This window comes from Acomys russatus, chromosome 7 (genome assembly GCF_903995435.1).
Source record: "Acomys russatus chromosome 7, mAcoRus1.1, whole genome shotgun sequence".
Classification (NCBI taxonomy): domain Eukaryota; kingdom Metazoa; phylum Chordata; class Mammalia; order Rodentia; family Muridae; genus Acomys; species Acomys russatus.
In genome coordinates, this window is record NC_067143.1 from 49,855,593 (window position 1) to 49,867,771 (window position 12,179).

Below are 12,179 nucleotides of genomic sequence, written 5' to 3' on the forward strand. Positions count from 1 at the left end.
GCAGCGCCTTTCTTGTGAAGGACCAAGAAATATAAGTACTATAATTTTGTGGCCGTATGGTCAGTACGCTGCTAGTGTGACCTGAAAGAGGGCACAGGTAATATGTAAATGAGCAAATGCTGTTCCGTCTCAGTAAAGCTAGCTACAAGAACAGAAGTTTCACTGACAGTTGGCAGTAGCCCCATCTATATAAGGAAAGATACCTTGCCCAAAGTTACAGTGTTGCATGTTGTCAGCAGACTCAATGTATGGAATGCTGCTGGAGGTTTTAGTTAACCTTCATGAGGACAAATGAACAGAACCAATGAAGCTATGGGATTTCTCAGCATCTCATAAATGTTATTGGATTTCCCACTGAGAGTTTGCCTGGTCCGTGTCTTCTTTTCAACTATATCATGGTGTATGTGTATCTGTTTTCTATAGGCTCTGAAGGAAGAGAATGCAGACAAAAACAACATCTTGGTGACTTTTTAGCAGTGTTTGTCACACAGTGGGGATTTACATCTGGGCTACTGACTGAAGAGGCTAGTATGACAGTATTCATGGCGAGTGCAGAATGGCTGTATAATTTGAATTTTGAAACGTTTAGAATATGTATTTACCTGTGATAAAAAATAATATGAATGTTATTGTGTTCTTTCTTTTGATTCTAGTAGCTCCTGCTGCTGGTGGTGACAATGTCAAATAACGGCTTAGACATCCAGGACAAGCCTCCAGCCCCTCCGATGAGAAACACCAGCACTATGATTGGAGCTGGCAGCAAAGACACTGGAACCCTAAACCACGGCTCCAAACCTCTGCCTCCAAACCCAGAGGAGAAGAAAAAGAAGGACCGATTTTACCGATCCATCTTACCCGGAGATAAAAGTACAGTATTTCATTTATTTTCATCATTTGTGTGCTTTGAGAAGAAAAAACAAAGCAAGTCAACTCCCTGTCTCCCAATACTCTGAATAGGAGGTCTGTCCTTCCCTGACTTAACTCTCCTTCAATGTCATTTCTTTTCTTGTTAACTATGCCCTGTGTCTTGCCTTCCTAAAGTATAAAGCCAAGTGCTAAATTGACTCATTGCTCAGAATTATATTTGAACAAAATCTTAAGCATTTTGTTCTTGTCAGCTTTCAGACGAATTGAAAATATTTGTGTGTGTGTGTGTGTGTGTGTGTATGTATGTATATATGTATGAATGTATGTATTTCTTTTCTTTTAAAATTAAAAAAAATGTTTATGAAATCATAAAACCTAAGGACTTTTGAAGTGTCTTTGTTTGGAAATTTCTTTTTCCCAGATTACTTTCACTTGGAATGCATTGTTGGCAAATTTTGATTGCCTTATTTTTTGTTTAGCTCTCTGGTCCCACATTCAAGATTTGGGGATTTAGTGTTAGTAAGAACAGGAAGAAATGGCTGGGCTATGGAAACAGAGATACATAGGAATCATATGAGTTCATTGTGAGTAAGACTTACTAGGCAACGTCATTTCCTGTTTTTTTAAAGACTAGGTCTCACTCTGTAGCCTGGCTAGCCAGCCATAAATGCATGACGTCCTCCTGCCTTAGCTCCCAAGTGGTGAGATTACTGGCATAAGCCACCATGCCCACCTTTTGTCATCCTCTCACTAATAAAACTTGAAAGAACAATAATCAAAATCCAAGCCATGAATCTGAAAAAGCACTGACATCATTATAGACAAAGCAGTGGAAACATAAAAGTTTGTGTGTCCCCATAGATGATGCTAATTTAGGCTGGGCAGTGGAAGCACACACCTTTAATCCCAGCTCTCAGGAGGCTGAGGCAGGTGGACCTCTGAGTTAGAGACCAGCCTGGTCTACAGAGTGAATTCTAGAACATCCAGGGCCACATAGAGAATCCCTCTATTGAAAAGGAGAAGAAAAGGAAAAAACAGAAAACAAAAAACCGACTTGGATGACTGCTGCTCTTAGGTAAAGTTCTCAGTTATCTATGTAGGGCTCTTGTGGCGTGACTTTCCATCTGTGACTGGTACAACCTTCAGGTTCAGATGTATGTAGCTGACTTACACCATCAAGAAAGTCAAAGGGAGCCGGGCGTGGTGGCGCACGCCTTTAATCCCGGCACTCGGGAGGCAGAGGCAGGCGGATCGCTGTGAGTTCGAGGCCAGCCTGGTCTGCAAAGTGAGTCTAGGACAGCCAAGGCTACACAGAGAAACCCTGACTCGAAAAGACAAAAAAAAAAAAAAAAAAAAAAAAAAAAAAAGGAAAAGAAAGAAAAGAAAAGAAAGAAAGTCAGAGGGTGACTGCAAAACGCAAGGTAACTTTCTGAAAATTTATATCTTATAAGGAACTTGTGTCACAAATATAGAAAACTAGTACAAAAATCAGGTAATTCAGTTTTAAAATGGGCAAAGGATCTGAATAGACATCTCTCCAAAGAAGATAGAGAAATGGAAGTTAGCATATGAATAAATGCTATTTTCATTAGTTGCTAGGGAAATACAAATTCAAACCATCATCAAATCCCACTCCAAAGGCACTAGGATGGCTGTAACAAACAAACAAACCAAAAGATGTTATCAAATGTTGATGAGATGGAGGTATTTGACCCTCATAATTGCTGGTAGGAATGTAAAATGATTTAGCATCAGGGAAAGGATTCTGGCAATTCTTTAGACACTTAAATTTAGGGAAATGTTATTACCCGTTACTTCCACCAAGAGAAATAGTGCTTTGCCTCATTTTTCATGATACTCCAAAGTGGGAGCAGTCTAATATTAAAAGTAAAAGACAACAGCCATATAATGAAATAATATTTGGCTTTAAAAAAATGTCCTGAGCCATACTGCACCTATGGGTAAACCTTGAAATAATGTTGTTAAAGAAAAGACCGTAACGTAATGGTTACATAGCATGTGGGTCCATTCATGTGAAATGTCTAGAAATGTAAATTCATAGATAAAAGGCATATCAGTGGCTGCCTAAGGATGCAGAGTGAGTAAACAGATGGGATTAAGGGGGTGACGGCTAAGAGATACGGAATTTCTTTTTCGAGTGATGAAAATGCCTTAGATTGTGGTATTGTTTGTCCAGCTTGGTAAAAATAATAAAAGCCATTGATTTTGTACTTTATAGATGAATTATAATAGTATGTAAATTATGTATCAATAAAGTGTGTGTGTGTGTGTGTGTGATGTATATGCATACGTGCATAGTGTGCTTTTGTACTTGCAGAGATCAGAGGCAGACGTTGGGCATTCTAATATATCACATTTCACCTTACTCCCTTTGAGAAAGGTTCTCTCACTGAACTTGGAGCTAGGCCGGGTGTCAGCATGCCTCAGTGATCCTTGTTTCTGTCCTCCCAAATTCCCTGACAATGGTGGGGTGACAGGTGCACGTGGGCATGCCTTGTATTGGACATGAATGCTGGGGATCTTAGCTGATCCTCATTCTTACATAGCAAGTACTCTTACCCTGAATTGTCACCCTGCCTCTTCGTTTGCCTGCTTTTAAGGAAGATTCTCATCTAAACCAGGACAGAGGCAGCTCCTTTCAAGCATCGCTGCAACCGAAGGAGTGGTTGTGTGCCAACAATTCCGATTCCTGGGTTGTATTCTGGCTGTCACGTTTGTGTCGGTGACTTCTCTATACACTCCAGTCCTCTCGTCTGAGAAATGAGAGCGCCAGAGCAGCAGACAGTTTCTTATAGTTCTGCAACCCTATATTTATATAGATAAGGTATTGCAGAATGTCACTGTCGCAGGCGTGTCTATGTAGGTGGAAGGAAACCAGGCCATCCTGAGGCATTTTTATTGGTGATGGAGCTGCAGACCTGGAGGTTCTTTTGGGAATCTGACTGAGTACCCGTAGGTCAAATTTGGTCTAAAAAATAAATTTTATCCTCAAGATCAGGTCTGCGTCTTTGTAGGTTGAAAGCCTTTACAAGAAATTCTTACAAAATGACCTAATAGCCTGTACTTTATTTTCTAGCTATGGATTTTCTACAGATTCCCTAAGCACATTGGTTTTACCCCTGCTTTAAGACACTTGTTGACTATTATTAATATAGATATTAAGATAAAAAAATGGCTGTTTCTTCCCTTTAGTTTGGAACCTTAGTTCAGCTAGCAACCTATTACTTAACTGCAGGATATACAACAGTATGAGCAGTCTGTTACAGTAACCTCTTACACCAAGAACCAGTGACATTCTGCAATACCTCATCTATATAAATACAGGGTTGCAGAACTAAAAGAAACTGTCTGCTGCTCTGGCGCTCTCATTTTTTTTAGACGAAAGCACTGAAGTCTATAGAGGAGTCACTGACACAAATGTGGCAGCCAGCTTGTGAAAGAAGCAAGAATACAACCCAGGTATCTACATTTTTGGCACATGCTGTGCCTTCATATGTAGTATTTGAGGATTGATAGAAGCTGCTTAGAGAACTAGTCTAGAAACGAGCGCCAATAACTCTGATTGAGTTCTGCCCCTCACATTAACTCTGTCATTTACTATTTTCAAATATCTTTGTAGCATCATCTGTGAAGTGGGAGTAACAGCTCATGCCCATCTGTCAGTAGTAAGCCTTTGTATACCACTTTATTGTGAATCATTTTCTAAACTATAGAGCCGTACAGATGAGGTTAACTTATGAAATCACCTTTATTCTTTTAGTTGATACCCATATCTAATACCCACAACTTATTTAGTAAGCAATGAGCAAGATCTCATTGGTGGAAAGTGAGAGGAATGAGTGTAAGCTAAGTCTTTCTAAAGTGTCTATTGCATCGTATTATTGTGTTCCTGTTAGCTGTTCCCAACACCAATTGCATATTGGACTCATACATGGTGCTTTTAAGAAATGTATACCTGTTCCCACCCAGACGTTGGGAGGCAAAAATTTCTAGAGGCGCAACCTTGTGTCTCTAAGGGAAACGAGAAGGAAAAGTTCTTTATGGACCACAGTAGTGGCTTAGATTAGAGCTGGCAGTAGGTGGTGTCTGTGGGCATTACCTAATGCTGACCTCCGGGATGGCCTCAGTTTGCGCTTGAGGGAATACATGCATGGTTGGAAGGAGAAGCTATGATTGAAGGCTTGTAATAAATGGTGCTGAGTTGCAGAATTCTGTGTGGGAAAGCCTGGTTCCTGTGGTTAGGACTTGGAGCCTTTGGTTTTATTTTCAGAAGTCGTACAGCATTTAGTTTGGAATGTCTTTCTGGATGCATTTTTATGACCAAAGTGAAATTCTGTGAGCTTGGGAAGAGGTTTGTGGAGTCAATTTTTTTGTTTTTTGTTTTTGTTTTTGTTTTTTTTTTTTTTTGAGACAGGGTTTCTTTATGCAGTTTTGGCTGTCCTGGAACTTACTCTGTAGACTAGGCTGGCCTCAAACTCAGAGATCTGCCTGTCTCTGCCTCCTGAGTGCTGGGATTAAAAGTATGCACCACTACCACCCAACTCAGTGATGTTAATTTTAACACTGAACTACATCAGTGCTTCTTTCTCTTAAGTTTGTAATATTTTACTGACTTTTACTCAGATTAGTTCAGTTGAGCCAATGAGAGGCGTTGTTTTAAAAAATTGGGCAAATGATTCTTGCTGAAACTTTGGTAAATCATGGGGTTTTGTAGTCAGCTGCTTTGCCAAACTAAGCCCAAGCTGAACTAAGACAAGGACAGGAGGATGGGTGAGGTTGCAAGCTTTTTCTTTACTTACATGAAATCAAGGTGATTCTTTCTCCTTTCTGTCTTCAGTCATATTTGAATTCTCTGTCTTAATCAGCTTATCGAGAAATCTTACTTCAGGAATTGCTAATATTAATGATAACACATGTTTTTAAGGTTCTTTAGTTTATAAAAACATTTTAATTGATTCACAGAATAGTAAGAAAAATATCTTATTCTTTGTTTCATTCCTTTTTCTTGCTAAATTGTCCTGTCTGATACCTACATTACTGTGTTGAATTGTTTTGTTTTTAATTTCAAAGGAGAGGCATCTAATATTTCATAACTGTATAATGTTTTTTAGAGGCTTTGATAATCAGTTTTTATTTGGTTAAGTAAATTTTATAATCCTATTTGTTAAGAAGTCTTAATCATATTTGATATCACATTTTAGCAAAAGCTAAATTAGTTATTAATTTAATTGAATATATATATATATTCCTTTTTATTTTTTACAGTCCATCTTATTTTATCTGCCTAGTGTATTTATATGTTTGTGTGTGCCTGGTGCTCACGGAGGCCAAAAGAGAGTGTTGGGTTTCCTGGAACTGGAGCTACAGACAGTTATTAGTCTAAGACCCAAACCTGGGTCTTGTTCCCTATTTTTTTAATACATTTAAAATTACATTTACATAAAAAGTTGATATATAACTCTAATGCCATATAGTTCACCATCTTAATATATACAATACAATAGGCTTTAGTATATTTACAGAATTATACAATCAGCTGTGAGTATAACATGGTGATGTACATTACTAGCAAAACATGCATGAAGACCTGTGTTCAGGCATCAGCATCAAAAATATTTGTTCAGTCATTACAACTAATATCAGTGCATTTTCACTAGACCGAAAAGAAATTCCATTCCTCTTAGGTTATTCTTCATTTGTCTCTTCTTATCCCCTGTTAACCTCTTCTCTTCTTTCTGTCTATGGCTTTGTCTGTTCTAGATGTTTCATATAAATGGAATTATGTAATATGCAGGGCTTTATGCATCTTTTAAAAATACTTATTTTTATGTGTATGAGTCTGTTGCCACATATATGTATACCATGTGCATACCTGTGCCTAAGGAGGTCAGAAGAGGGTATGAAATCTCCTGGAACTGGAGTTATGGGTAGTTGTGGGTGCTGGAGAGTGAAGCTAGGTCCTCTGCATTATGTTAAGTAATGCAGCTTTACCAAGTTGTCCTCTGATCTGCACACAGATACCACAATGTACAACACAGCCTCATAAGCACTGAGAGATCCTTCCAGTTTTTCCAGCCCTCCTCCCCCAGATCCTTTTACTTAGCATAATGCTTCCAAAGTTCATCCATTTTACAGCATGATCAGGGATTCATTTCTTTTTATCAGTGAACTTCATTATGTGAATGCATCATAATTTATGCATTTATCAGTTGAGGGAAATGTTTTATCAGATTCACTCAGACACAGGTGCTTAGTCATCATTAAAATGTCCTGCGGTGGCTAGAGAGGCGGGATTTGTGGCCATGGGCTATTGAACCCCCAGGAACATAGATTTGTTTTATCCACTGTTTTGTTACTCAACCCCAGAATCAGAGTATATGTCTAGTAAGAAGAGATTATGAAAGTTGGTTGGCTTTCTGGTAGACGGGAAGCTGAGAAAATCCTGAGCACACTGTTGTCTCCTCTAGGCCTTTTCTTATTTTGTTTCTAGAATATCCCTCCCTATCTGTCTAGCTAATAGCTACTTATCCTTAATGATTTCTTTCAGATAATATCTTTTTCAGAAGGGTAATGTATTGTCTACTTCTATCTATATTCTGAGAGGAGTTGTCCAGTTATACAAGTAGGACTTGAAACTTGGAGACTTTTCCAGGGTTCAGCAGTGAGCGCATGCCAAGATGATCAGGAGCTGGGCATGGTGGTATACGCCTTTAGTCTTAGCACTTGGAGGCAGAGACAAGTGGATCTCTGAGTTCAAGGCCAAGCCTGGTCTACAGAGCACGACCCAGGACAGCTAGGGCCACACAGAGAAACCTTGCATTGAAAAACTTCAAAAAGAAAAAAAAATTTCTGACTCAAGTCTGTGGCTGTAAGATGGAGATGGTCCATGCGCTGTGCCTCCTGGGCTTGCTGTGAGGAGCAGTGAGGCAGAGGTTATGGCCTGTGCAAATGTGAGGGGTTGGTTACGCTTCCCAGGAAGTAATGAACTTTGTTCTAAGCAGCTCAGAACAGATTTGGCTTCCTCACTAGTTCTCCCCTATATTTTTGCCTTAGGAAGTCTGTTTGCTGCTGTGTTCCAGCTAGTAAATAGTCTACCTAAACCTTGCATAGTACCTAGGCTACATCTGCCAGCTGTATCCCTAATTCCTCTTCTCCTTTATCACTTCCTGCTCTCAGGTCCAGTTTGCATTAAGCTGCTATTTCAGTTAGTAGTTGCTTCCATTCAAGTCGGAAGGGCTTAGGATGGCACAGTGGAGGGGAAGACTTCATCAGGTAGACGGAGGCTCACCATCATGTACCCTGTGATCCAGGATAAGACAGTTTCTTTTCCAGGGAGTCTTTCTTCAGGAGTAGAGTTAGATGGCTTCTAAGATTACTTCCTACCAGTTTCCAGGCTGCTCTTAAACTAAGCTCTGTGTTGGGTTCTGTCTGAGATTCGTACATATAATAATCGTGATTGTAAGCCATGACTTGCATCTCTAGTTACATTTTACTTCTTAAAAATTACAAGGAATTGTATGAGATAATGAATGATAGACTTTGTGCCTTGAGAGTTCACAGGGGGATGAATATAAGAAAATCCTTTCTGAAAGAAATGGGACCTGAATCAGTCTTTGAAAGAGGAAAAAAGTGAGCAACAAGTAGGACGTGGGAGTTGTGAGGTGTATTCAGAGGCTGTAGGCAGAGAGAATAGTGGCTGGCAGAGGCAGAGGTAACTTCAGAGTTAGCCCTTCCATGTGTTGTTACACCATTTCATTTCTCAGCACTCTTTTCTATAAACTACTTGTCCCCTGAGCTACTTTCTCTCTAGATCTCTATTACCACAGTTCCTTCTGGACTTAACATCTGTGTTATATTATATGCGTTATTAACATAAAATGGAAATAATTTATAAATAATAACAAGATGTATAAATATAGCATGTTTAAATCTAAACAAGACAATATAATTGTATTTCTCTAAAACCTTTTAAGGGATTAGCTTAGAAGGAATTTAGAAGCAGAAAGCCATTTGAAACAAAGTATTTCCAAAGCCCTGCCATGTGTCTTATACATTCTAGCTTTGAGTGAGACAGATGCAATTATGTCATAAGTGACTACTTGTCTGGGGCCATGGTCCAACCCTTAGTCTTCTCAAGACAGCTGCTCTAGAAGGGAAATTGGCAAGTATATAAATAGCCTAAGCCTTAGCAACTGGCATGCAGGCTAGAGGTTCTTATGAAGTCACTGAGGAAAACAATCTTTGGGATCAGACCTGGGTTTAAATCCTAGTCCTTGCAGGTATATGGATAAATTACTCTGTAAGCAGGTATTAGTAGTATTTAGCTTGTAAAATTGTAGCAATAAAAAACTATGTATGGTGTGTGTGTGTGTGTGTGTGTGTGTGTGTGTGTGTGTGTGTGTGTATGGTAAATTCTTGATGTTATTTCTTGTTATATCTGAGTGTATTTTCTTAATGTACCTGTAATCAACTTGAAGTTCTTTAGCAGTAGTAGAGTAGAGGAATGTATGGGTTTAAGCATTTATTTCATTTACTTGATGACTAGGTGGATCTGTGCCACAATCTCCTAGTCTACAAATGAAAGTTGACTCTTAGGCCTGTGTATGTGAGAAAATATGTATGAAATACCTGTTAAAAATTATGGGGTGTCATCTCAGGAAATAATCTAGGTACAGTGCTTTGGGATTGCTTAACATTCTTGTTTCATAGATTATTGTGGAATGCAGAAGCTAGAAAGGCTCTTAGATTATCTTGTCCATCTCATGACCATTTGGATGGAAAAGCAAAGATATGATGAGGTAGAGGTAAAAATGGCAGAGACTCTAGATCTTTTTCCCACTTCCCACTTTATAGCCTTTTGGGATCTATAAATAAATATGCATATGAGATAGAACTTGTCCTTCACAAGAGCTTAATGAAGAGCTAAAATAAGGCTAGAAACTGAATAATACTCTCTTTTTTATTTATCTGTCCCCCTTTTGTAGCAAATAAAAAGAAGGAGAAGGAGCGACCAGAGATTTCTCTCCCTTCAGATTTTGAGCATACAATCCATGTTGGTTTTGATGCTGTCACAGGAGAGTTTACGGTAAGTCCTGGGTGTCAGTCTTAGAGTTTGGGCTATATGCTATTAGATTCAGCCCTTTCTTGTTTTTTTAAGCTTCTTTTTCTGCCAGAAGCTTTTCAAGAATACTTTCTTAATCTTAAATTTATCTTTTTAATTTTCTTGGTTTGTTTGTTTGCATTATTTGGGATTGAAAACAAGGCTCTGTACATGTTCTGCAAAGGCTCTACCACTGAACTACATCATCAACCCAAACAAATCCCTCTTAAGAGGCCCCAGGACAGCAAGCTCTAGGTGGGGCACTAATGCAGGAGTTAATCAGACTTGACCCTGCTCTGAAGGCGGAAAAGCATGGTAAAGGAGCAGACCTCTTTTTTTGTGTTTGTTTGTTTTGTTTTGTTTTGTTTTTTTCTTTTTCTAGATAGCATTTTTCTGTGACTGTCCTGGACTCGCTTTTGTAGACTAGGCTGACCTCAAACTCACAGCCATCCACCTGCCTCTGCCTCCCAAGTGCTGGGATTAAAGGCATGCGCCACCACTGTCTGGCTAGGAGCAGATCTCTTAAGGAAGATACATAAAAGGAGCTTGTGTAAATTATGAGGTACCAGGGAAAGGGATAACTAACAGGGTGACTTTTATCTGATACTCTTTCAGGGTCCCCTGTTCCCATGTCTTCCTGAAAACCTTTCATGTCTTTCTTTTAGGGGATGCCAGAGCAGTGGGCTCGCTTACTTCAAACATCAAATATTACTAAGTCTGAGCAGAAGAAAAACCCACAGGCTGTTCTGGATGTTTTGGAATTTTATAACTCTAAGAAGACCTCCAATAGTCAGAAGTACATGAGTTTTACAGGTACGAACGAAGATTGTGTCCATGGGAATCCTAGCGGAAGCTCCCATACTCCTGTGTGTTAGCAAGAAAAGAGGAAGTCTCAAGAGTGCGATGGCACTCTCGCTAAGGTGTAGCTTTGGAAATGTTTTTATTCTGCAGCTGCATATGTTAATTATTGTTACAGTTATGTGTTCTGTGTGGGGTGGGGGAATCAATGCATGATGAGCACATGGAGATCAGAAGACCATTTCTAGGAGCTGGCTCTCTCTTTCCACTGTGTGAGTTCCTGAGTTTGAACTCATGTCTTCAGACTTGGTGGCAAGTGCCTTTACCTACTAAGTCATCTCACCAGCCCCTGTATATGTTAGTTTTTAAAAAGCAGGGTATTATTACGTAAGAGGAACATTGCTTTCTATATAGTTATAAAGCATGGACATCTGGTTGTCATTATCATTTCTGATATCATTATTTTCATACCATTAATGAGTATCTTTTAAGTTGTAAGCCCCATTTCTTCTTTAAGATACTCTTTTGGAGCTAGCCTGGGCTGGTTTAGGCCTAGAACTCATGGTGATCCTTTAGCATCGGCCTTTAGAGCACTGGGATTATGGGTATGAGCCCTTATGCCCTCTGTAAGGGACTGAATTTTATCATTTGAATGGAAATCAGGTCAGTAGTGATTATAAATGTTCTTTATATGTATTTTCTCAGTAAGGGGCTGTGTTTTTTTAGAGTGTCTTTAGTAGTGGAATTGGGATTAGAATCAGATTTTCTCACACCTAGTCCCCTATGTTTTGAACTGCTAATTGCCTCTAGTAATTTTATTTGGAGCATGTCCTCTGTAGCAGAGATTTTTTTTCCTATGCTAAAAACTTATAAAGTCTGTATTTCTGGGAACTCGTCTCCTTTATAGCAAAGCTGGGCATTGAGGTACATTCTTGTAATCCCAGGTAGATGTGATACAGGAAGATTAGGAATTAAATGCCATTCTTTCCTATGTAGCAAGTTCAAGGCCAACCTTGGCTAAGTGAGACTCTGTCCAAATGCGGGGAAACTCGACTGCATAATTTGTGGTAGTGGGGGGGACTGTGTTCACGCTCTCCCCTGTTTTAAAAGCAAGCAAACAAAAAACACAAACAGAAATCCCACAACACAACAAAAACAAGGGGGAAAATAGAGCATTAGGCTAAGAAGTGCATATATACACCAGGTCCTCACTGTTTACAGATATGAAACACAGAGACGGCCTTTGTAGATGCCTAAATTAGTGCCAGGTCTAGTCTCTCATGTCTTAGTCTGGTGCTCTTTGTTTCTGCGTTCTCCTTCAAAGGCAGAATTATTGGAGAAGGTGAGAGCCAGGATGAACTAGCTGACTTTGAAGGACGGCTTCCCCAGCTAG

General features: G+C 39.3%; 1 protein-coding gene across 5 annotated transcripts in view; it reads left to right on the plus strand.

The window, feature by feature from the left end:
• Positions 1-12,179, plus strand: part of Pak1 (p21 (RAC1) activated kinase 1) — a 105,337-nt gene that overhangs the window by 56,848 nt on the left and 36,310 nt on the right. For 4 of the 5 annotated variants that reach the window (XM_051148982.1, XM_051148983.1, XM_051148980.1 and 1 more), the window contains exons 2-4: positions 654-867; positions 9,873-9,973; positions 10,654-10,801. In XM_051148982.1, the coding sequence (XP_051004939.1) occupies positions 678-867; positions 9,873-9,973; positions 10,654-10,801 (439 nt within the window). In that variant the 5' untranslated portion in view covers positions 654-677. The remainder of the gene's footprint in view (positions 1-653; positions 868-9,872; positions 9,974-10,653; positions 10,802-12,179) is intronic. The other variant, XM_051148981.1, reaches the window with a different exon arrangement.